General features: G+C 46.4%; 1 protein-coding gene across 1 annotated transcript in view; it reads right to left on the bottom strand.

The window, feature by feature from the left end:
* The window catches only part of ADGRA2 (adhesion G protein-coupled receptor A2), a 339,201-nt gene extending 313,262 nt beyond the window's left edge, over positions 1-25,939 (bottom strand). Inside the window, exon 1 of the mRNA XM_063925457.1 lies at positions 25,218-25,939. Within this exon, the coding sequence (XP_063781527.1) occupies positions 25,218-25,459 (242 nt within the window). The 5' untranslated portion in view covers positions 25,460-25,939. The remainder of the gene's footprint in view (positions 1-25,217) is intronic.
* Between the last annotated feature and the right edge of the window lie 1,208 nt (positions 25,940-27,147).

The raw sequence follows: 27,147 nt of genomic DNA, 5'->3' as shown, positions 1-27,147 counted from the left end.
ATAGAAGACAGGACCCCACTAGCCCTTTGGGGAGACAGAGGGAGAGTTTGCCAGCACACACCCAAGCGCTATAAATATACAGGGACAACCTTAAATAAGTGTGTTCCCCTTATAGCAGCTTAAATATTATGAATATCGCCAATAAGTGCCCCCCCTCTCTGTTTTTACCCTGTTTCTGTAGTGCAGTGCAGGGGAGAGCCTGGGAGCCTTCCTAGCAGCGGAGCTGTGTAGGAAAATGGCGCTGTGTGCTGAGGAGATAGGCCCCGCCCCCTATTTCGGCGGGCTCTTCTCCCGGTTTTTCTGACAACCTGGCAGGGGTTAAATACATCCATATAGCCCCAGGGGCTATATGTGATGTATTTTTAGCCAGCATATGTACTTTCATTGCTGCCCAGGGCGCCCCCCCCCCAGCGCCCTGCACCCTCAGTGACCGTTGGTATGAAGTGTGCTGAGAGCAATGGCGCACAGCTGCAGTGCTGTGCGCTACCTTAAGAAGACTGGGAAGTCTTCAGCCGCCGATTTCTGGACCTCTTCTCTCTTCAGCATCTGCAAGGGGGTCGGCGGCGCGGCTCCGGTGACCCATCCAGGCTGTACCTGTGATCGTCCCTCTGGAGCTAGTGTCCAGTAGCCTAAGAAGCCAATCCATCCTGCACGCAGGTGAGTTCACTTCTTCTCCCCTAAGTCCCTCGTTGCAGTGAGCCTGTTGCCAGCAGGACTCACTGAAAATAAAAAACCTAACAAACTTTTTTCTAAGCAGCTCTTTAGGAGAGCCACCTAGATTGCACCCTGCTCGGTCGGGCACAAAAACCTAACTGAGGCTTGGAGGAGGGTCATAGGGGGAGGAGCCAGTGCACACCACCTAGTGGTCAAACTTTTAATTTTGTGCCCTGTCTCCTGCGGAGCCGCTATTCCCCATGGTCCTGACGGAGTCCCCAGCATCCACTTAGGACGTCAGAGAAAATATCATTACAATGGCACCTTTCAGGGGTGGGATACATTGGACCATGGAGCAATGGAAGAAGGTGCCCTGGTCTGCTGGGAACCTTGGGTCCTTGCATACATGTGGATGTTACTTTAACAATAACCACCTATCTAAACATTGTTGCAGACCATGGTAATGGTATTCCCTAGTGGCAGTGGCTCTTCCAGCAGGATAATGTACTCTGCCACACTGCAAAACTTGTTCATGAATGGTTTGAGGAACATGACAGAGATAAAGGTGTTGACTTGGCCCCCAAATTCCCCAGATCTCAATCCACTTGGGAATCTGTTGGATAAATAAGTCTGAGCCACCTTGCAGTTTACATACTTAAATGATCTGCTGCTAACATCTTGGTTCCAGATGCCACAGGACACCTTCAGAGGTCTTGTGGAGTTCATGACTCGATGGGTCAGAGTTGTACACAATTTTAGGCAGGTGGTTTTAATAGTATGGCTGGTCAGGGTACATAATATTATTTCCAACAACCGCACACCTCCCAGCATAACCGCACGCCTAAACTGTTTCCAACTGTCACACTACCATCTGTAAACACACACACCAGCATCACTCACAGAGACAATGCTCACTGACAGCAGCACATCTCTGCCTCACTGACAGCAGCACATCCCTGCCTCACTGATAGCAGCACATCCCTGCCTCACTGATAGCAGCACATCCCTGCCTCACTGACAGCAGCACATCCCTGCCTCACTGACAGCAGCACATCCCTGCCTCACTGACAGCAGCACAACCCTGCCTCACTGACAGCAGCACATCCCCCGCCTCACTGACAGCAGCACATCCCCCGCCTCACTGACAGCAGCACATCCCCATCTCACTGAAGGCAGCACATCCCTGCCTCACTGACAGCAGCACATCCCTGCCACTCTGACAGCAGCACATCACTGCCTCACTGACAGCAGCACATCACTGCATCACTGACAGCAGCACATCCCTGCCTCACTGACAGCAGTGCCATCACCGCCTCACTGATCGTAGCACATCACTGCCTCACTGACAGCTGCAAAGTAATTTCTGACAGAGAAATTTCAACTCTTTTAGGGGTCTATTCATGAAGCACTGAAAAGTGTGGAGAAGTGAGCCAGTGGAGAAGTTGCCCATGGCAACCAATCAGCATTGAAGTAACATTTATAATTTGCATACTGTACAATTGTACGGAGCAGCTGGTTGGTTGCCATGGGCAACTTCTCCACAGGCTCACTTCTCCGTACTTTTCACTGCTTCATGAATACACCCCTTATTCACTTACACTGTTATCCAGTGAAACGATTATTCATGAAACTATTTTTGTATCTGTTTCACCTTATTTCATCACAATAGGGACCATTTTATAAGATAGATATAACATTAATGGGTGTGCCAAAACCCCATTGATTATTATCGTGAATGAGTTTATTAAATTGAGTGCTAAGTTCTGTATTGTAGTGGATTTGCACCCCAAACCTACTGTAGGAGTGTTGCGTGCAGTGGATTAATGCTTTTCGTTTATTTGATTATTATTATTATTTTTTATTATTTTTTTTGTGATCACATCTTCTCATGCACCCCTGTGTAGGCTTATTTAATGAAACCTGTGTCAACTGTTTTCCTAATTTTGCAGCAGCTATGCTTGCTGACTGACTCACCTTGTAAAAACCATAAGTTAGTTGGCAGGTGAGCATTAAACCAGATAGCATACCTTCAGTTTAATTTGGATGTGACAGCAATTACCAAGTTTATAACGCTCAGTGACAGAGGAGGACCTGCAGAAAAATAGGGTCCCTTGATGAGGACTGCAAGCTTAAAGGTATTGATTAATATATACAAACTAAAACCCTATTGTTTATTATGGTGAATGAATTTATTATGGTGAGTGCTGAGTTCTGTATATTTTATTTAAGCAATGTGGTCACATACCAGTTTGCAACCCCAGACCTAGGAGTGGCGAGTGCAGTTGAAAATCACACCAGTCTTTGTCCCAGTAGAACCTACAATCTATGGGGCAGATGTATTAACCTGGAGAAGGCAAAACGAAGTGATAAACCAGTGATAAATGCAAGATGATAAACACACCAGCCAATCAGCTCCCATACGTAAATTAACAGTTAGGAGCAGATTGGCTGGTGCATTGTACAGGTTAATACATCTACCCCTATGTTCTCTACTACACACACATACTGTACATACTAGGGTTCATATTGTCTCACCCACTTGAGTGCATACCGTCATTAAGCAGTAATGGGTGGGTGGGTCCGAACAGCACACCGCTAGTCAGATGCAGAGGCAGCGAGGTTGAAGCCCCCAGGGCACTCTGATGGCACCAGCCGCACGCCCTCCTTACAGCCCTGGTGCCTTGCATATCCAACCTTACCATTACCAGCATTGCTGTCACATTCATTAGACATATATCTGAAAAATCCTTTGTACAAAAATACGATTTTTTTTCTTATTATTGCACTAAACATTCTCCCCCCACCCTCCCAAAAAAATATTTTTTCACTAGGTTTTTGGAGGCTGTAGGAAGCAGAGGCTCCTATTACAGCCTGGAATAGCAAACTATGCCCAGGCACAGAGAAATGAAAATAAACAGCTCTCATTTAGAGACATTTTCCGTTCTGTACCTTTCCGGGAGCGTCTACGCGTCTGTTGTTTTTACGGAGATCATTTCACATAGCCTGTGGATCTCTCACTCCCCCATGCAGATATTTCATAAACCAGAGGGGTCCAAGACCATAACATTTGGAAGAAACAAAAAAAAAGAGTATAAACAATACAATTTGAGGAAAGAGAGGAAGTTAATGAACTGGATAAGTGGGGAGGCCAGATAACAAAGAAAGAGATGAGGAAAAATGCTATAGAAGGGAAGCTGAGGAAAGAATACGGATGGGAGAAGAAAAACAGATAAAACTAAAGGTAAAATACACTGAGCCCGATTCTGTCTCGGATGCCCGTCTGAACGCGGCTGGTTCCTGCAGATATCTGCCAGCTGCGCGTGTGCCATAGAGCACAAATGTGCTGTATTATGCACAAGCACGCAGACGGATATTGCAGGTGTGAACAGAAATGGGTGTGTCTTGGTGGCAACCGGGCAACTACTATGGAACTGCCCCATCTCATTGGCGTGGCAAGGGTATGCGCACTCATTTGTTTCATGCAGGCGAAGATGGGACGCCTGTTTTACTAGGATCGTTGGCACTCCTGATACAAATGATGGTGGATGCGGACAGAAAAACCAGTGGAACGCACACATATGAGGATAGACTGATACCCATATAAACAGGAGACTATCCCCCAATTAGCTTAAGGTGGCATGCAGGCTGGCGCAGTATACTCAAACATTAAGTTTGATTCCTTGCCTGTATTTTTATTTACAATGTAAGAAGGTGCAATTTAGGAATCAATATAAAAAATAAATTAAAAAAAACAGGTCCAATATAATTTTGGCTTATTTCCTAAAATGGGAACAATACACATCCATGTAACAGCATCTGCAGGTGTCCCTCTACAACAGTGATCTCCAACCCGTAGCTCGCGAGCTACCGGTAGCTCGCCGTAGTATTTTCGGTAGCTCACAGAGGGCATGGGCTTGGGCAGTCACTGGCACTCCTCCTCCCATCATTTTTAATATGGTGCCGGCCGTTAGCCAATCAGACCTCGTGGACCGGCAGTGGCGGCACCTGATTGGCTGCCGGACCACAAGTTTTTATTGGCTCACTTACCGGCACCATGTTTTAAATGCCCGCCGCCGCCGGAGACCCTGTCACCCTCATCGCAGCCACTCTCCGGACTTCACGAGAGGTGCGCGCTGCGCTCTCCTCCCCTTCTGTCCCTCATACAGGAGGAGCAGCACCGGTGGCAGTAGAAGAAGCCAGCAAGGGTTAGCACTGTATGGGGCACTGTATCGGACACTGCGGGAGGTGGGGGGGGGGGGGGGCTTTTTATCTGGCGCTGCGGGGGGCATTTTAAATGGCACTGCGGGGGGAATTGTATCTAGCACTGTTGGGGGCATTGTATCTGGCACTGCTGGGGGGCATTATTTGTGTATCTGGCACTGCTGGGGGCATTATTTGTGTATCTGGCACTGCTGGGAGGCATTATTTGAATATCTGGCACTGCTGAGGGGCATTATTTGTGTATCTGGCAATGCTGAGGGGCATTGTTTGTGTATCTGGCACTGCTGGAAGGCATTATTTGAATATCTGGCACTGCTGAGGGGCATTATTTGTGTATCTGGCACTGCTGAGGGGCATTATTTGTGTATCTGGCACTGCTGAGGAGCATTATTTGTGTATCTGGCACTATGTGGGGGGGACATTACTTGTAGTTGTGAGGCCACACCTACTTTTGTGAGGCCACACCCACTTTCACAGGAACGTACGCGCATTGGGGGGAGGGGGTAGCTCCTTCATATGTTTTATTTTCCGAAAGTAGCTCACACCCCAATTAAGGTTGGAGACCATTGCTCTACAACATCTATGAATGGCACTGTTGCTTGTTTCTCACAGAAAGTCTGACAGATTTTTTTATGTGGGGGTCATCAAAAATGAACTTTAGTTGGACAACACTAATCTATGCTGTCATAGCAGTAATATTACTTTGCTACATAGGGGTGTATTCAATAAGAGTCGAAAGCTGACGTCTTGTCAGAAAGAAGGGGTTTCGACCTATTCATTACTGCCAGCTTTTTTCCGAAAAGTCGGGAAATCCAACTTGACGGAAGACTGCCGGAATACACGTGGATCGCCGTGTGTACTGTCGAAAGCACGGCCAAACCCGACAGGTTTTAGCCCCATTTCCGACAATGTCAATCCGACTTTTAAAAAAATAAGATTTTACTTACCGATAAATCTATTTCTCGGAGTCCGTAGTGGATGCTGGGGTTCCTGAAAGGACCATGGGGAATAGCGGCTCCGCAGGAGACAGGGCACAAAAAGTAAAGCTTTTCCAGATCAGGTGGTGTGTACTGGCTCCTCCCCCTATGACCCTCCTCCAAGCCTCAGTTAGGATACTGTGCCCGGACGAGCGTACACAATAAGGGAGGATTTTGAATCCCGGGTAAGACTCATACCAGCCACACCAATCACACCGTACAACTTGTGATCTAAACCCAGTTAACAGTATGATAACAGCGGAGCCTCTGAAAGATGGCTTCCTTCAACAATAACCCGAATTAGTTAACAGTAACTATGTACAATTATTGCAGATAATCCGCACTTGGGATGGGCGCCCAGCATCCACTACGGACTCCGAGAAATAGATTTATCGGTAAGTAAAATCTTATTTTCTCTATCGTCCTAGTGGATGCTGGGGTTCCTGAAAGGACCATGGGGATTATACCAAAGCTCCCAAACGGGCGGGAGAGTGCGGATGACTCTGCAGCACCGAATGAGAGAACTCCAGGTCCTCCTTAGCCAGAGTATCAAATTTGTAAAATTTTACAAACGTGTTCTCCCCTGACCACGTAGCTGCTCGGCAAAGTTGTAATGCCGAGACCCCTCGGGCAGCCGCCCAAGATGAGCCCACCTTCCTTGTGGAGTGGGCCTTTACAGATTTAGGCTGTGGCAGGCCTGCCACAGAATGTGCAAGTTGGATTGTGCTACAGATCCAACGAGCAATCGTCTGCTTAGACGCAGGAGCACCCATCTTGTTGGGTGCATACAATATAAACAACGAGTCAGATTTTCTGACTCCAGCTGTCCTTGCAATATATATTTTTAATGCTCTGACAACGTCCAGTAACTTGGAGTCCTCCAAGTCACTTGTAGCCGCAGGCACTACAATAGGCTGGTTCAGATGAAATGCTGACACCACCTTAGGGAGAAAATGCGGACGAGTCCGCAGTTCTGCCCTGTCCGAATGGAAAATCAGATATGGGCTTTTGTAAGATAAAGCTGCCAGTTCTGACACTCTCCTGGCCGAAGCCAGGGCTAGAAGCATGGTCACTTTCCATGTGAGATATTTCAAATCCACCTTCTTTAGTGGTTCAAACCAATGAGATTTTAGAAAGTCCAAAACCACATTGAGATCCCACGGTGCCACTGGAGGCACCACAGGAGGCTGTATATGTAGCACCCCCTTAACAAAGGTCTGGACTTCAGGGACTGAAGCCAATTCTTTTTGAAAGAAAATCGACAGGGCCGAAATTTGAACCTTAATAGATCCCAATTTGAGACCCATAGACAATCCTGATTGCAGGAAATGTAGGAATCGACCCAGTTGAAATTCCTCCGTCGGAGCACTCCGATCTTCGCACCACGCAACATATTTTCGCCAAATTCGGTGATAATGTTGCACGGTTACTTCCTTCCTTGCTTTAATCAAAGTAGGAATGACTTCTTCCGGCATGCCTTTTTCCTTTAGGATCCGGCGTTCAACCGCCATGCCGTCAAACGCAGCCGCGGTAAGTCTTGAAACAGACAGGGACCCTGCTGAAGCAAGTCCCTCCTTAGAGGTAGAGGCCACGGATCTTCCGTGATCATCTCTTGAAGTTCCGGGTACCAAGTCCTTCTTGGCCAATCCGGAACCACTAGTATCGTCCTTACGCCTCTTTGCCGTATAATTCTCAATACTTTTGGTATGAGAGGCAGAGGAGGAAACACATACACCGACTGGTACACCCAAGGCGTTACCAGCGCGTCCACAGCTATTGCCTGCGGATCTCTTGACCTGGCGCAATACCTGTCCAGTTTTTTGTTGAGGCGAGACGCCATCATGTCCACCATTGGTCTTTCCCAACGGGTTACCAGCAAGTGGAAGACTTCTGGATGAAGTCCCCACTCTCCCGGGTGAAGATCGTGTCTGCTGAGGAAGTCTGCTTCCCAGTTGTCCACTCCCGGGATGAACACTGCTGACAGTGCTATCACATGATTCTCTGCCCAGCGAAGAATCCTTGCAGCTTCTGCCATTGCACTCCTGCTTCTTGTGCCGCCCTGTCTGTTCACATGGGCGACTGCCGTGATGTTGTCCGACTGGATCAACACCGTTTTTCCCTGAAGCAGAGGTTCTGCCTGGCTTAGAGCATTGTATATTGCTCTTAGTTCCAGAATGTTTATGTGAAGAGACGTTTCCAGGCTCGTCCATACTCCCTGGAAGTTTCTTCCTTGTGTGACTGCTCCCCAGCCTCTCAGGCTGGCGTCCGTGGTCACCAGGATCCAATCCTGTATGCCGAATCTGCGGCCCTCCAATAGATGAGCACTCTGCAACCACCACAGAAGAGACACCCTTGTCCTTGGAGACAGGGTTATCCGCAGGTGCATCTGAAGATGCGACCCTGACCATTTGTCCAACAGATCCCTTTGGAAAATTCTTGCGTGGAATCTGCCGAATGGAATTGCTTCGTAAGAAGCCACCATTTTTCCCAGGACTCTTGTGCATTGATGTACAGACACCTTTCCTGGTTTTAGGAGGTTCCTGACAAGCTCGGATAACTCCTTGGCTTTTTCCTCCGGGAGAAAAACCTTTTTCTGAACCGTGTCCAGAATCATCCCTAGGAACAGCAGACGAGTTGTCGGCATTAACTGGGATTTTGGAATATTCAGAATCCACCCGTGCTGTTTTAGCACTTCTTGAGACAGTGCTAATCCCATCTCTAGCTGTTCTCTGGACCTTGCCCTTATTAGGAGATCGTCCAAGTATGGGATAATTAATATGCCTTTTCTTCGAAGAAGAATCATCATCTCGGCCATTACCTTTGTAAAGACCCGAGGTGCCGTGGACAATCCGAACGGCAGCGTCTGAAACTGATAGTGACAGTTTTGTACAACGAACCTGAGGTACCCCTGGTGTGAGGGGTAAATTGGAACGTGGAGATACGCATCCTTGATGTCCAAGGATACCATAAAGTCCCCCTCTTCCAGGTTCGCTATCACTGCTCTGAGTGACTCCATCTTGAACTTGAACTTCTTTATGTACAGGTTCAAGGACTTCAGATTTAGAATAGGCCTTACCGAGCCATCCGGCTTCGGTACCACAAAAAGAGTGGAATAATACCCCTTCCCTTGTTGTAGAAGAGGTACCTTGACTATCACCTGCTGAGAGTACAGCTTGTGAATGGCTTCCAAAACCGTCTCCCTTTCGGAGGGGGACGTTGGTAAAGCAGACTTCAGGAAACGGCGAGGTGGATCTGTCTCTAATTCCAACCTGTACCCCTGAGATATTATCTGCAGGATCCAGGGATCTACCTGCGAGTGAGCCCACTGCGCGCTGTAATTTTTGAGACGACCACCCACCGTCCCCGAGTCCGCTTGAGAAGCCCCAGCGTCATGCTGAGGCCTTTTGTAGAAGCCGGGGAAGGCTTCTGTTCCTGGGAAGGAGCTGCCTGTTGCTGTCTCTTCCCTCGACCTCTGCCTCGTGGCAGATATGAATAGCCCTTTGCTCTCTTATTTTTAAAGGAACGAAAGGGCTGCGGTTGAAAAGTCGGTGCCTTTTTCTGTTGGGGAGTGACTTGAGGTAGAAAGGTGGATTTCCCGGCTGTAGCCGTGGCCACCAAATCTGATAGACCGACTCCAAATAACTCCTCCCCTTTATACGGCAAAACTTCCATATGTCGTTTTGAATCCGCATCGCCTGTCCACTGTCGCGTCCATAAAGCTCTTCTGGCCGAAATGGACATAGCACTTACCCGTGATGCCAGTGTGCAGATATCCCTCTGTGCATCACGCATATAAAGAAATGCATCCTTTATTTGTTCTAACGACAGTAAAATATTGTCCCTGTCCAGGGTATCAATATTTTCAATCAGGGACTCTGACCAAACTACCCCAGCACTGCACATCCAGGCAGTCGCTATAGCTGGTCGTAGTATAACACCTGCATGTGTGTATATACTTTTTTGGATATTTTCCATCCTCCTATCTGATGGATCTTTAAGTGCGGCCGTCTCAGGAGAGGGTAACGCCACTTGTTTAGATAAGCGTGTTAGCGCCTTGTCCACCCTAGGAGGTGTTTCCCAGCGCTCCCTAACCTCTGGCGGGAAAGGGTATAATGCCAATAATTTCTTTGAAATTATCAGCTTTTTATCAGGGGCAACCCACGCTTCATTACACACGTCATTTAATTCTTCTGATTCAGGAAAAACTATAGGTAGTTTTTTCACACCCCACATAATACCCTGTTTAGTGGTACCTGTAGTATCAGCTAAATGTAACGCCTCCTTCATTGCCAAAATCATATAACGTGTGGCCCTACTGGAAAATACGGTTGATTCGTCACCGTCACCACTGGAGTCAGTGCCTGTGTCTGGGTCTGTGTCGACCGACTGAGGCAAAGGGCGTTTCACAGCCCCTGACGGTGTTTGAGTCGCCTGGACAGGCACTAATTGATTGTCCGGCCGTCTCATGTCGTCAAACGACTGCTTTAGCGTGTTGACACTATCCCGTAGTTCCATAAATAAAGGCATCCATTCTGGTGTCGACTCCCTAGGGGGTGACATCCTCATATTTGGCAATTGCTCCGCCTCCACACCAATATCGTCCTCATACATGTCGACACACACGTACCGACACACAGCAGACACACAGGGAATGCTCCTAACGAAGACAGGACCCACTAGCCCTTTGGGGAGACAGAGGGAGAGTTTGCCAGCACACACCAAAAGCGCTATATATAACAGGGATAGCCTTATAATAAGTGCTCCCTTATAGCTGCTTTATATATATCAAAATATCGCCATAAATTTGCCCCCCCTCTCTGTTTTACCCTGTTTCTGTAGTGCAGTGCAGGGGAGAGACCTGGGAGCCGTCCTGACCAGCGGAGCTGTGAGAGGAAATGGCGCCGTGTGCTGAGGAGATAGGCCCCGCCCCTTTTCCGGCGGGCTCGTCTCCCGCTATTTAGTGAATCCAGGCAGGGGTTAAATATCTCCATATAGCCTCTGGGGGCTATATGTGAGGTATTTTTAGCCTTTATATAGGTTACATTTGCCTCCCAGGGCGCCCCCCCCCAGCGCCCTGCACCCTCAGTGACTGCGTGTGAAGTGTGCTGAGAGGAAAATGGCGCACAGCTGCAGTGCTGTGCGCTACCTTTAGAAGACTGCAGGAGTCTTCAGCCGCCGATTCTGGACCTCTTCTGACTTCAGCATCTGCAAGGGGGCCGGCGGCGCGGCTCCGGTGACCATCCAGGCTGTACCTGTGATCGTCCCTCTGGAGCTGATGTCCAGTAGCCAAGAAGCCAATCCATCCTGCACGCAGGTGAGTTCACTTCTTCTCCCCTCAGTCCCTCGTTGCAGTGATCCTGTTGCCAGCAGGACTCACTGTAAAATAAAAAACCTAAGCTAAACTTTTTCTAAGCAGCTCTTTAGGAGAGCCACCTAGATTGCACCCTTCTCGGCCGGGCACAAAAATCTAACTGGAGTCTGGAGGAGGGTCATAGGGGGAGGAGCCAGTGCACACCACCTGATCTGGAAAAGCTTTACTTTTTGTGCCCTGTCTCCTGCGGAGCCGCTATTCCCCATGGTCCTTTCAGGAACCCCAGCATCCACTAGGACGATAGAGAAAGTCGGTTTGACACTGTCGGGACCAGGCCAAACCGGGTTTGGCCCGGCATTGAATAGAGTGCTGTCCTTTCTGACAGCTACTGAATATGGCCCATAATGTGCCATACAGGAAAGAGACCTCCACATGGTAGACCCTCTCATTATGTTTAGAAATAGGGTGTGCAGTCCAAGTCCCCCCTTTTTCTCTATATATGTGTATATATTGTACACTTGAACGTGAGGCTGTATTGTCATATTCTTACTAAGGTTATGGTATAAAAGGATCGACAATCAAAAGGTCGACACCAAATGGTCGGCGTGCACAAGGTTGACATGGTCAAAATGTCGACACAGACTTGATTGACACATGAAAAGGTCGACATGAGTTTTTTATGGGGGGTTTTGTCAAATTTCAGCTTAGCTTACAGCACAATTAGTGCACTGTGGCTCCTCGCATGGCGAGCAAGTATCGGGCAAGGTGCCTCGCTCCGCTGATGCTGCGCTCGGCACAGTAGGTTACTATTCTCAATTTGGTAAAGTATGAAAAAGTTGAAAAAAATGCAAAAAAAACTCTTCGACCATATGCGGCGTAGACAATTATCATGTCGACCATTTGAACATATCGACTTTTTGACCATGTCGGCCATATGGTGTCGACTTTTTAACTGTCGACCTATCATTCAGATATCACTCACTACACAAAACAGTCGACGATAGCAATATAGAATGACTTTTTCTGTTATTTTATTTTTAGCCTACCTTACAGCTTGATGGGTAAAACATCTTGAGAGATGAGGACTGGGAAAGTCATTTCCACAGAACATCCTCCCAAGACCAACAACCACCTCATTTTCCAAAAAAATAAATAAGAAAAACCAATGACAAGGTGAAACATTCTTCCTCCATACTGCACCCTGAGGAGAGGGCAAATAGCTTGCGGTCAAAGCTCTCCAGAGGAATGGGATGCATTGCATGGTGGATGGAGCTCCACCTTGGAGAGTTTGTCTATGTTCCCTCCCGCTGATCACTTTCATGTAAAGATGTATGGCAGGTTCTACCCCTCCCAAGATTCCACTACAACAGCTGCACATGCTTTACTGTTTCACCCTCCCAGACCTGACCCCTGACCTGGAAGCAATAAACTATTTGTAAAGCGCATTAAGATCCCAATCTACTTTATTCTATCCTTTTATTTACCCTGGTTAGTTAAAAAAAATATATTAAAGTTTATTTTGTAGGGCAGCATCAGGGAAAGACATTATTCCAAACCACCGGAATAATACTAATGTCTGATGTGTTTTTGGAGCCGCTGTGGTGACTGAGGATTCTATACAAATAAACTGATGGTAAATTGCATGCTGGGTTTCTAAGTCAGAAGGGAGCAGGAAAGCTGCATTTTGTCAGTTCCCAAACACAAAGCAGCTTATCAGCATGCACTTGCATGGGTCAGTCTGTCAATAGTATTAATTATGAAGTGTTCACATATAGAATTGGACTAAACCATAAATGACTTTAATGTGTAGTCTCCGCACAGTGGATGTAGCATTCCGTAGACTGAACCTCTAAACATATACATGCAGCCTAATAAATCACTGGGAGACCCCATGAGGCAACTTATTCAATATATCCCAACAGTTGGTCACGGCAAGTCAGGTAGGCATGGTCATCGATAGTCAACTGATAGTAAACTTCAATGATTTGCTATTGACCAGGCTAGCTTTAATCAGGTCAGATGTTTCTCTGACAGAAATCTACATAGCGGCGACTGTTAGTGATGCAGCAATGGTTTTGTTAAGGGCCAGGCCCTTAGTGTCACCCTCCCATCACATGTTCTAAAGCCCTGCCCTCCTTAACAAATTGTCTCCACCGCTGTCAAGCATCACAGCTACTGACGTCCACCAATGGTTTTCCATAATTGGTTCCTGCAACTGATGGAAAATATTGATGAGGCCATCTATAGAGTCCATTAATGGTTAACCATTAGATGAACAACCCTATGGTCAACAGGGGTCCACATGATAGGCCAGGACATGGACATGTGTATCATGATTCATGCTGGACCACTCCCCATTCTCTTCTCTATGCCAGAATGTAGCACATACCATGGCAGGTGCGTACTGACAGAGAATGGGACTTACCTCCTTAACTGCTGGGCCAATCAGGACAATGCACTCCCAATCTGTAAGGTAGAACAGTGTTCCCACATTGGGATTCTATTGCCTAAATCGTAACAGTGGACGCAATATTATTATCATTAATACTGGTTCAGCCCACAAATGGCTGCATCCACTGTATATTGGCAACAACAAACTTTTAACCAAAGGCATCTTCTAGTCTGTGACTGATGTGAACAGTTACAGATTACTAATGGTGTCTTTAATGTTTTATCACAGTGACAATGTATTGTGTACATACATCCCAACTATCCCCTAAATTAGATCAGAACTTAAGTTTGCATATATTTAGTAAGTGGACAGTAAGTTACCAGGCTTACATCCAGGATATTTTGTTACGTATGACCAACAGTGTGACATACCAGCATGGAGCTATATGGCACACCACCACACAGTCTAATGGTGTCTTTGGTTCTAAGTATCAGTTCAGTCTATATGATTTTTATGTTCAGTCTTTGCTTTCTCTCACCACTCTCCCTCCTTCTATGCTTGTGTAACTAAAGTCTAATAATTATGCTAACATAATAGAAACGTGCAAGGTAAAATTATTTATTTAAGAACAAAAATCTAATTTCATATAGAATCTCTGTAAATGCAAACTTTTTATTTCCCCTTGGAAAGAATCTTAATGCATTCTATATGCACTTGTTTTATTTATATATATATATATATATATATATATATATATATAGCAAGACTTTTCACCCGGCACTCTATAATGGATTCAAGAGATTACTTGCTGCGGTGCCCTCCATGAGCAGGCAGACTGCGCTGCCCAATATAGTAGGGAAATCCGGCGGCACTCATGCAGGCTTGAGACAGCTGATTAGCAAAGAAAAGTCTCTTTATTCCATCCGATGGATTAAAGAGACTTTTCATTGCTAATCAGCTGTCTCAAGCCTGCATGAGTGCCACCGGATTTCCCTACTATATATATATATAAATATATATATATAAGAGAATGCTTGTGGACCGGCACTCCTATTGACTTGTCATAATCAGCTCCGGTGCCTCCACAGTAGTATGTAGAATAGCCTGTAGAAATAACTGCGGCACTCGAAGTCCTTCAAAATAGAAACGTGTATTAAAAGTATCACGCCATAACCAACGTTTCAGGGCTGGCACGCCCCTTTATCAAGGTGAACAACCTTGATAAAGGGGAGTGCCAGCCCCAAAACGTTGGCTATGGCGTGATACTTTTAATACACGTATCTATTTTGAAAGACTTCGAGTGCCGCAGTTATTTCTACAGGCTATATATATATATATATATATATATATATATATACACACTTTAAAATCTGACTGCTGTGCACATACCCGCACTGTTAGATTACACCTTTCTTTGTTATGTGTTCCTGTAATTTTCAAATCATTGTGTTAGTCTCTATGAAACTCTAAAGGTGGGTACACACTAATAGATATATCTGCAGATCAATTGATCTGCAGATATATCTATGGACGGATCGGGCAGTGTGCTGTGCATACACACTGCCCGATCCGTCGGGAACTGACGTCATGAACTGAGCGGGTGTGTACACACGCCCGCCCAGTTCAGTTGTCAATGACCGCCGGCCACCGCAGCATGTGTACGGGCGGTCGGCCGACCGCCCTGTACACACACAGCGACGCTCCAATATATCGGTAGATATATTGGCCGTCGGCTGTACTGCGCGGCCGACGCGATACGTCTGTGAACTACGGAGTTCACAGACGTATCGGCCGTACACACTGGCCGAACGGTCCCGCGATATATCGGCCATTCAAGAGAACGGCCGATATATCGACCAGTGTGTACGGGCCTTTAGGCAGTTATGTGTGTATCTTTAAAGGCATGTGGCTCAGTCAGACCATGTATAGTACACACATTCGGCTCCACCAGACCTGTAACTGAAAGACTGGATCACGTCAGAGAAGTCAGTTTTGATATTACTGTTACAAATGTGACTCTGTACATGTCTGCAGCACGAAGAAAGACTGATACAACGTTTATACTTCTATAATGAGACATTCTCCCCCCATGGTATAGAATTTCACTCGCTCGCACAAGGCACATTGGTGGACTGTTCTCCAACATCTGGAAACACTTTTGAGTTCTTGTGATTCTGTGTCACACAAAGTCTACTGCACCTATCTGCTGAGCTCAACGCGGCTGAAAAAGAACTTGTGCAGCAAAAAGACGGCTGATGTTGAAAATACAAAATTTCATCTACAGCATTAAAGAGGTGCACAGATCTCTAAATCTATACTACGGGGATCTAGAGCCAGCAGACTCACTGGCGAGGCTACTAAGAATTCACTGCACTTTAGGAATAGCCTCAATTCTGATTGGGGAAAGATGTAAAGTAATGTAATTGGGGAAATATGAATTTGTGTAATTTAAATAGCACAAATTTAAAGGTAACACTGCATGTATCTTGCTAGTGGTATCCGCACTGACATACTGCACCCCCTTTTGTGCAAGCTCTCTTGGGTCCCATTGAGTTAAGGGATAATACAGAGGAGCATTGTTTGAGTACTTACTTCTGACTACGTATACTCTAGATGAGAAAATAAAAGATATCGCTTAAAAGGGCCATTCTGAGCAAGATCTATTACAATCTCGTCTAGTGTGTACACTCAATGTCGTTAACGATGCGTGCGCCCGCGCATTGTTAATGACCCCCTCCCTCGTCTGAACATGTACAGACGAGGGAGGTCCTCATTAACAACAGCCATGCTGTAGGCGTCGTCCCCCCCTTCCCGCCGCTGACAATATCTGTGTCGGCAGGGGCTCGTCTAGTGCGTATGGGCCTTTAAGTGCAAGGCAAGTGTGCTCTCCAAAAACACTCACCTGTATAAGCCCTTGAAAAAATAGTAAAGGGGGGGGGAGGGAGTTGTGTTGTCATTTAACCGATTCATTTATTAACATCTACATATTTAGCGCCAGCATATTCAGTTTCACTTTGAGATCCAAACAATAATAGAAGTATAAAACTTAGTAATAAAAGTCAGACAGAGAGGTAGGGAGGCCCTGCTCGCAAGCTTACGCTCTATATCAGTGACAAGCCGTCACGGTAGGTAGGGGAGGCAGAATCTCACCTGTCATACTCCAGTTTACTGTACTCCACAATTTTGATGACAAAAATGATTAAAGAATAAAGAATAAAGGAGATATTTACAACTTAAAAATATCATCTTAGTATTATTCTAATCATTTTTATAGTAAAAAAAACAATGAAATTTGGTAACAAAGTATATATTGCTGCACCTGTGTATAATGCCCACATGAATGATTATTTCTTCTCGCACCCCTCCCGGAGTGCAAGTAGAAATCTGACAAAACTCTTGGCTCGATGCTGTTTCCTGCCCTTAGTGCAGAGGAAACAAAATCGCACCAGGCACTTCGTCGGAGAATGCCGGTTCCCGCAACTAAACACTATTGGTGGGATGTAATGAAGTCTGAGATAGCCAGAGGTGCGTGATGCCGGCTAATCTCAGTTATTTTTTTCAAAGGGGCAAACACTCACAAGGCAAAACCGTGCCTTGTAAGTGATTGCCCCTTTAAAAAAAATAACCGAGGTTAGCCGGCATGCTGCACATCCCGCCGCAAATTTAAGACGCGAGAACCGGCATTTCCCTACATAAAAGCACTTTGAATTGAATAGCTCTGGGAGCTCCTTCCCGGCGCTATTCAATTTGCTCTGAATTGAATCGAGCCCATTGAGACAAAAACAGTACAACTCTAGGAACACATAACTGACAGTATTATAATACACACCAATGCGTGGAACGCCTTCATGGGCCAGCATACACTTTTCACACCCTGGTGTCTATCCTATTGTGATTTATATACTATACTATACTATACTATAAAACAAAGTGCACAACTTCCTTTTTGCGATTGCAGCAACATTCCCACCTCCCTGCAGGACGCGCCAGTAACTGGAGCAAATGTAAATTTGAAAAGAATAGGAAGCAGCTACAGTATATACTGTAGCAATCTATTGGGGTTGGGGTTGTGTTACCGGCGGCCAGGATCCCAGTGGTCAGTATTCTGATGCCGGGATCCAGTCCGCCAGATTGCCGGCGGGGAGGGGTGAGCACAATAAAGCCCCTTGCGGGAGTCACATAACTACATCCCATCTAAATTAATCCATCCAGGCAACTAGGCCAGCTGTCTTTTCTGTGCATGCCTTGTCCAAGCTTACATTTGTCATTGGTCTTTTAGCCCAAAGGACAGCCACCACCAACAGCTATTTCCAGTATGCCTGAAGGAGTGGGGTGGCACAGTTCTGTACACTGCAATCAGGCTTTACTGTCAAAGTTACATTTATCAGACCTACATGTCAGGTACAAGAAATATACTGTACATTATGTCCACCTATGAAGTACAGCCATCTTGACAAGCAGAATGCTCTCGATGGACAACATTCCTTGGCATTTTGGAAAAATTCCATCAAATTGTCTGCACATATGAATCCTATACAAAACAGATTTCCTAAGTGGATTATGTCATGCATACGGACAAGTACTTTTATTAAATACACATGTATGAGCAGATGGCCAGGTAAATGGTGAAAGCTGATATTGTACTGGCAAAACTGGCTAACGTTGAAAGGTCACTAATGTTAATTTACAAGGTGTTTCAATATGAAAAGACATCTTGAAGCAAATGTTCCTATACCATGACAAACATGACTTGAGATGTTGGACATTTCCAATTCAGCTAGGTAACTTCTATGTTATCAGGAATTTCAGACTGAGGGGCCCGCTGTCAATGTCTTTCAATAGTCAAAAAGTCTGCGTTGCATAGAGAGTAATGATCACACACCCCTATTAACACAAGCACAACCTAATGCAAGTGCCTTCAGGACATGAAACTTTTACATGTATGTACGGTATCAGGATGTTACTCGTACCTGATGTATAAAAATCAACTTACATTTAAAGCAGAAGGCTCACATGGAATGTCCCCCCCCCCTTTAGAAAGTACGTTTATTAGCTTTTATGCATGCATCCAACAGCAATTTTTCATTTCCCATTTTCAAAGTGTTTACGGCAGGCAAACTAATATGGCTGCCAGAATGCAAATGGCTACAGTTTGCAGCATGAATGGGTTCAAAAAGACTGCCAATGTTAACCAACACCCGATACAGACTTATCAGGTGTCAATCAGGATTAATTGTATATTCAGCTGTATGAGGATCACTCTCTAATGGTGCCAATTCGGACTTTTCAAATTTGGCTATAAATGTGTATTTACATGTATGGTCAAATCCTGTGTATGTCCAGCATCAATAACAATCATTATGCAGGAAATGTAAGGGTATCATATTCGTTAAAATGCAGTTCATATGTTAATATTAACAACAGTAAAACGAACATGAAAGTCACACTAGACATCAGTGAAGAATATAGAAGCTCCATCGTTCTCATGGAAGTTCATGATAAAGGAAAACAACATCTGCTATTGCACAACAATCCAGACTATAGAGGTCTATTTATCATTGGTTGCCAGTGACAACTATCAATATGTATATTTGCATATTGCAGCGATACATGATGATATACCACTGTTATTTACTGTGCCGGAACTGCTCTAAACTTTCATAACTGATCTTTAGAATCCCTTTAAAGTGGGTGTAATACGGTATGCCGGCGCTCGGGCTCCCGGCGACCAGCATACCGGCGCCGGGAGCCCGACCACCGGCATACCGACAGCGTGGCGAGCGCAAAGGAGCCCCTTGCGGGCTTGCTGCGCTCGCCACGCTGCAGGCACGGTGGCGCGCTACGCGTGCCACACTATTTTATTCTCCCTCCAGGGGGGTCGTGGACCCCCACGAGGGAGAATAGCTGTCGGTATGCCGGGTGTCGGGATTCCGGCGCCGGTATACTGTGCACCGGGATCCCGACATTCGGCATACTGAAGACCACCCCTTTAAATTTTGTATTTATACCAGCATTACAGATTCCTAGTTTAGTATCCTAGACCTCAAATTACCACCAGCTTACCGACGCCGGGATCCCGGCAGCATACCGACGTCGGGATCCCGGCGGGGAGGGGCGAGTGCACCAAGCCCTTGCGGGCTCGGTGGCGACACCCACTTGTGGAAATAGTCCCTGTTCGTCGGCATGCCGACCATCGGGATAGTGAGGGGTCGGGAGGCTGGAGGAGGTCATGTGACTGTCGGTCTCCCGACCGCCGATCACATGAATACCACCCTAAATAGGTAGTGAATAGTGATGCCTATATTACTATATATTCTCACTCAATGGGTAAAATAACTGACTATGTATGTATTGAACCCTCATATTGATTAGGTATTGCAGGGCCGAAACCAGGATTTTTGCCACCTGGGGCAAGACAGTAATTTGGCGCTCCCCATGCACACACACACTTTGAAACCATGTCAAAAACACAGTAAAAAACAATTGGCAAAGTGACATCCGGCACCATCAGGGTGCATCCAGCACACGTTCCCTAGGAACATTGATAGGAACACAAGAAAACTACCATGCACCCCAGATATAGTATTGTGAGGTACTCTGACTGGCCAGCTGCTGTAGGACTACAAAGCCCAGTATGCCAGTCAGGACCTAGGACCAATTAAAGAGGAGGGGTACCAACTTTCGGGGGGGGGGGGGGGGGGCACACAATGTAGGTTATCCTGGCTGCAGAGAGGAGTCCCTGGGACTGGCTGGTGTTATATACCTGATATAAGCTATGCAATCACTGTATCACACACACTGGGGGGGGGGGGGGGGGGGAAGGACTCCAACTGGCCAACTGCTGTGTAGAAATACAAATCCCTGCATGCAAATTGGGTCCTAGGACCACACTTTGGGAGGCAGCAGCTGTACTGGCGTATAGAGACCTCACCTCAGTGCCCAGACTAATTATTGGCTGCTGCTGCTTCCTCTCGCCCTGTCCTCTTCTGGTGGAGCTGCCGTACAGGAAGGGGGAGGTCATGAGGAACAGGGCGGGGGCAGACATAGTTTACACAGGCACAGGTGTGTAAATAGCTACTCCTGCCCCATTTCATAGGTGTTCTAGTTGCCGGGGGGAGGGGGTCCCAGGAGTCCACATTGGTGGTACTGGGGAGCGGGAACCTGCAACGAGGGTTCTGGGACCTGGCAGTAGGTAGCCCCTTAGGGCCCTGTCCTCCTCTGGTGGAGCTGCGTGCGGGAAGGGGTAGGCGCTGGGGAACAGGCCTGAGGGCAGATATATATAGCTTACACAGGAACAGGAGTGTGGGAGCGGCCATGGATCAGTTCTTGGGAAATGAAAGGGAGCTGCTGGAGAGTCCTTGGTCACCGCCCCTGCCCCATTCATTAGCGTTTTAGTTGCTGGGGAGGGGGGAGTTTCATTGGTGGTGCTGGGGAGCGGGTACCTGCAGTGAGGGTTCTTGGATCTGGCAGAAGGTAGCCCCTTAGAGCTGAGAGGAAGGAGGGGAGGCAGAGTAACCATCTTGGCACCATCTCAGATTCTGCACCCGGGCGCATGCCCCCTTAGACCCCACTTAATTGCGGCCATGGTTATTGAATAGTAATGACCTTATTTATCATGCACGTCCTGGTAGGTACTGTAGGGCACCATGGCTGCTTAAACAGCACCGCATGTGAAGTGTGTAGACTCCCTCGCCTGCAGCAGTGTATCCCAGGATATTACATTAAGCAGTGGCCAACTCTGGGACTAATGCATAATTCAGCGTTATTTAGTGCTACGGATATATCCCATGCATAGTGGGCCCGGTTAGTTGCTGAAACAGAAAGCTTTGTGACTCGCAGTGCTCCTTTTTTTTTGAGGGGGCGTCACACACCTCACAAATTTGGCCACGCCCCCCTCAGCACCCAAGCCCATCTCAGCTCTCGACAGCCCTGTGCGTACACGGAATTAAGCCTGTTTTCAGATGGATTTTTTTCACCAGGGATAGACCTGTGTGTGCCGCACTGGTAATAATGACGGCCATGAAACCAAGAGTACAAATAGGGCAGTCCGGCAATAGAGATACCTACACCTCTGTATATGGGAGAATATAGACATTTAGGGCCTAATTCAGAACTGATCGTAGATGTGCTAAATGTAGCACATCTACAATCAGGCACACTGACATGCAGGGGACGCCCAGCACAGGGCTCGTCCGCCCCGCATGTCAGGCCCTACCTCTTCGCACAAGTACAAAAGCATCGCACAGCGGCGATGCTTCTGTACTGGAAGAATAGCTCCCTGCCAGCGCAGCTCCTGCGCGCTGGCAGGAGCAACTCGTCGCTGTGAGGGTCGCAACGGCTGCAGCCCGCCCCCCATCCCCCCCAATGGTCCGGGCACGCCTGCGTTGCCCAGACCGCGCCCCCTAGATGGCGGCCAAATGCCACCGACCCGCCCCTTCCCGCCCAGCGATCGTCTCTGCCTGTCAATCAGGCAGAGGCGATCGCAGGGCTAAGACAGCCCAACGGCTGTCTGGCATGCGCCGGCGCACTGCGGCACCGGCGCATGCTCATTTCAGACCTGACCGCTGCAGTGCGAAAATGCACAGCACTGATCACGTCTGAATTAGTCCCTTAGTTCCGTGCACACAAGGAGGGAGCAAGTAAATCCAACCTGTGAGCGACTATGTGCCAGTCCCTTTCTTCCTATATTTCTTCACCCTTGCTTAGTCTCACGAGTGTATTATCAATAAGCAAACAGGCTTAAATAGGCCAACTATTAAAAATACCAACACGTTCCAGCCTATATGCCAAAATGAGTTCAGTATGAAATATCCGCGGCCAAGATGCCGGCCGTCAGTATACCGACAGCAACATCCCAGCCACCAGTATCTTAGCAGTGGAGCAAGCACTAGAGAGCCCTTTGTGAGCTCGCTGCGCTAGCCACAGGTTATATTCTCACTCTATGGGGGTCGTGGACACCCACAGAGGGAGAACAGCCTGTGGCGCCAGTATTCCGGCAGCGGCATTTCACCGCTAGTCGAGATTCTGGCGTCGGCATTGTGACTTCCAGGATCCCGACTAGCGGTATTATAACCACTTCCCGCCAAAACTACCCCTTGTGTTCTACCTATACATATATTGCAAAATAGCTTCTCCCACACACTACAGATGGAGTGATCTTTGAAGCACTTTTCTTTACATCCATAATATATAGCTCGCAGGAGATCGCTGTTATCCTCTCTCCATTAAGTGGATTCATCTGTATCAATGTAACCCATATGTAGTATCACACTTTTGTCATGCCTGTTACCCAAGCAGCAAATCTCGGAATGTATTTCCTAACTGAATAGTATAACACTGTACTTGTAACACTGATAAACTGCAATCAACTTCTGTATTTTGAGATTACTCTACATCACAAGTTCCTCTCCCCTGAAAACAGCACAGTTCTGTATTTTCACGCTGAGTGTGACAGGAATAACTGCAATCACATATGAAGGGTACAGCAGCAATTATGGAGAAGGGAAACTTTTTATAGCAACGCAGGCACCACAAAATTGCTAGCCTGACAGGTACACAAGATTTATACATACATTTGTTTGATTTTTATAGAGCAAAGCAAGTCTGCAAAAAGAAACTTTTAAATCATAGTTCAACAAACAAAACCACCCTCTTTACTTTACACATCCCTCCTGAACTATAACTTGTTAGGAAAAAAGAACCGTGCAGAGTTATACTAAACAGCATATTCCCAGTGGAGGCGTCCTCGGTTTCATACAGTGGCCCTGATTCACATGTGCATGCAGATCATGTGTGGCTGCGATTTCTCATGGCTCTGCGCAAACTTGCAATGGGAGTTTTAGCAATCTCCTTGTGCAATAGCATGCGACTGACTCAGCAAGCGCTGTGACGCCCACTTAGCATATGTGAGCAATGCTCAAGTGCGCTGGTGGATCCGATCTCCACCATCAACGCACCATCAGTCACAACATCGATTTTTCAAGCAGCCCCTGTCTGGTGCAGTCTCCCTTGCATGGTATGGCCATGGTAGCGGTGATGCTGCCAACAAGATCACAGTCGCATGCTCAAACATGCCAGTGACACTCCCATTACACGCCCATGTCATGCCCATGACACCTGGTCTTTTTGCGAAGACTTTAGGTCACCTGTCAGTCTTCACACAGAAGCCCATGGGTTGCAAAAGCCGTCTCAGGTAACAGCAATGTCATATGACAATGCGTATGCCATTGCACTTTATATTTATCACGTGCATAGTAGATTTCTTCTGAGCTGCACATGCGTGGTCTGACGATTATCGCTCCTAACGTGCGTCCTCTTAACTGTGTCCACCTCTGATTCAGGCCAAGTAACTCTACCATTTCCAGCAGTGACTAAAGCATAACGCTGAGATCAAATGACTATTTCTCATCACATCATCCAAAACGTGTATGCATCCTCTGGTGAGACTAACGCAAATTAAATATAAATTAAATATTAAATAATTTAATCCATTTTGTATATGTAATATTTCAGTATTTCAGTTGGCATGTCAAACGTACGCCTGTGCATTACCAATTCCTTTAAAACAAACTATAGCCATATGTCCAGAATAATGCACTGTGGACCTTTCAGAGGTGTACCACCTACTCTATCAGAGGCACAGAACATATTTCAGTGTATATTGTATATTATCCCATATAATAATAATAATAATAATAATAATAATAAAAATACTAATAATAATAATAATGTGAAGAAAAGTGACAACTTGTCACAAACATATACAGTACCTACCCACAAATAACACAACATAAGACCTGGGATGGGTAATGCTCCAGAAATCTATATTGAGTAGCTACCATCAGTGCATACAGTATGCATTGGATAAACAATACCACACTGGGTTACAAAGCATGAACCCATTTAATGCTTTCTGATTAAATTCTAAATGACTTAAATGATGGCTGATTAATAATGTACCTCAAGGTATAATACTTATATCTGGTTCTAAGGATGGTACTCCCCTTTTATTTAAGTACTGCATTCAGCAACAATTGTCCCTTAGGTTTGTGATAATGAACATTCCAGACATCACTGCACTTGGAGCTGCCATGAATGTACAAACAATTAAACATATCTGCAACACAGACATATGAATGTTACATACATAACTACTGTAACACAATCATTGACATGAATACATTTTATTGTCATCAGTATTAATAATATATAACCTGATTATTATATAATGTTTGGGGGGGAGGGGGATTGTGTTAACCAGGGTAGTACATGATGAATATACTCAACGTAATTTATGATGCATTTGTACATTATGAATGACATGTAAAATCCATATTAATAGTAACCTATACATCAGGTATTGGGAAGCTGTGTCTTTCAATGACTGGGTTTAGGGTTTGTGTTATATGCATTATTAACCCAGATCTGGAGCCCAGATACCTACATGAATGAACCCCCTCAACGCTGTCATTGCCCCCCTCCCCATTAAACAAATCACATATCCATCCAGAATCCTGCACACCTTTACCCCTTCCAACGCTTACAGGGCAGGGGTCTTCTTGAGTAGCAACAAGTGGCATTGCCACCCCGTGACATTGAACAAATCATGTATCCCTGCAGAATCCTGTACATGAACCAATGCTATACCCCATCCATTACTTACAGGGTGGTGGTCTTGTTGGGCAGCAGAGCAGGGTCAGGAACCTCCAGCAGATCCTCGTTGGTGCAGATTACTTTCTTCCTTGGAGCAGTGGCAGTGCCCACTCCGGGCTTGGAGCGCTCCACGACACATTTGCAGCTGTGGATGAGTACAGGACAGCTCTGGGTCCATGGTATGAGGGAGAGGAGGAACAGCACCACTAACGGGCAACTAGGTGCCCTCCAGCCAAGCATCATGAGGGGCATGCTGTCCTTATCAGCCCATCCTATACAGCTGTGGGTGATGTGCCAGCCCCAGTAAGCATGCCTCAGTAGCAGCACCCAGGTAATAGGCAGCACCCAGGTAATAGGCAGCTGTCTCCTTCCTCAGAAGTGTCGGCACACTCTGGTCCCGGCACAGTCAGGCTGCATGCTGCGGCTGGGGGCTGCTCCTAGCAAGGTATCCCATAAGGGAGAGCCGGTGTTGGAGAGAGCGCACCCAGTGCCTATATGATGGCATATAACGGATTCTTCTATGCAGCCTCCCAAATACTAGAAGTGCTGCTGCAGCCCCTGCACCTCCTCCCCCAGCACACACCCTCCGCCTGGTCCTAGAGCCTGCAGCTACACCCTCGCTGGTGGCTGGGTGGTGACCCTGCTCACACTCACATTACACAGACACACACAGCCAGGCGTACAATGCACAACACTCACACACATAGGAAGGATGCACAGTGCGGCAGAGAGAATGAGGGAAACGGACGGAACTGAGTTCCTGTAAAAATATCACTTGCAGGAACAGAGTAAATGTGCAGATGTCCAGGAAGCAATAGCACACAGCTCTTTCTAGTATGCTCCCAGGATGGAGGGAGAGAGAGAGATGGATGCACAGGGGTGTGGATCATTGGGTCTACATTAAAAAGTTTGACAGTGACATTGACATGGTAAAAAGGTCGACACAGGAAAAGGCAGACATTAGTTTTTTAAAACAAATTGGTGTCGTTTACTCCATAAAATGGCCGTGGACCCCAATTAGTGCACCACGTCCCCTTGCATGGCTGTGGGCACGGTGCCTCACTTTGCTACCACTGGTTACTATTCCCAATCTTCGTCCATGTGGATGGTAAAGTATGACAAAGTTGAAAATAAAATAAAGTAAAAATTCACGTCAACCTTTTCCTGTGTCGATCAGTGACATGTCGACCTTTTCACAATGTCGACCTAATGCATGTTGACCAAGAGTGGTCAACCTATTGACTGTCGACTTTATTACTATCGACCTATCATCAGGATACCAATAGACTGAAAGACAGACAATAGATAGATAGATAGATAGATAGATAGATAGATAGATAGATAGATAGATAGATAGATAGATAGATAGATGCATACATACATACATACATACTTGCTGACTTCACTTATATCCAGTGGTCGAAATGGAAATTTTGAAGTGGGGGTATGGAAAAGTGAAGGCTGTAATTATGTGCTCCGGAAAAGGGGGTGCGGCCACTCAAAAGGGGGGGTGCTTAAGTGTAGTTTACCACACCATATACCCCTTATACACATTATGCACAATAGTAGGACCCCTTATACGATCTAGGGGACCATCGGGATAGTGAGGGGGCGGGATTTTGGTGGAGGTCATGTGACCGTCGGTCACATGAATTCCACCCGTTTGGGAAGACCACTCAGGAGACTATTACAATAATCAGTGCGGGAGATAATGAGAGCATGGATTAGAGTTTTTGCTGTGTCTTGTGTAAGATGTGGCCGTATTTTGGATATGTTTCTTAGATGTATGTAACATGATTTTGAGACAGATTGAATGTGGGGAACGAAGGACAGTTCAGAGTCACCATTTATCATATGCAACGGGTTTTACATAGCTAAATCTCATTGAAAAATGTGCCCCCAAAAGATGTGATACTTCCTGTACCTATCAGCGGGATACG

The sequence above is a fragment of the Pseudophryne corroboree genome, chromosome 6 (genome assembly GCF_028390025.1).
Source record: "Pseudophryne corroboree isolate aPseCor3 chromosome 6, aPseCor3.hap2, whole genome shotgun sequence".
NCBI classification, from domain to species: Eukaryota; Metazoa; Chordata; class Amphibia; order Anura; family Myobatrachidae; genus Pseudophryne; species Pseudophryne corroboree.
The sequence above is the reverse complement of the archived record's forward strand: the minus strand, read 5'-3'. Positions and strand labels throughout refer to the sequence as shown.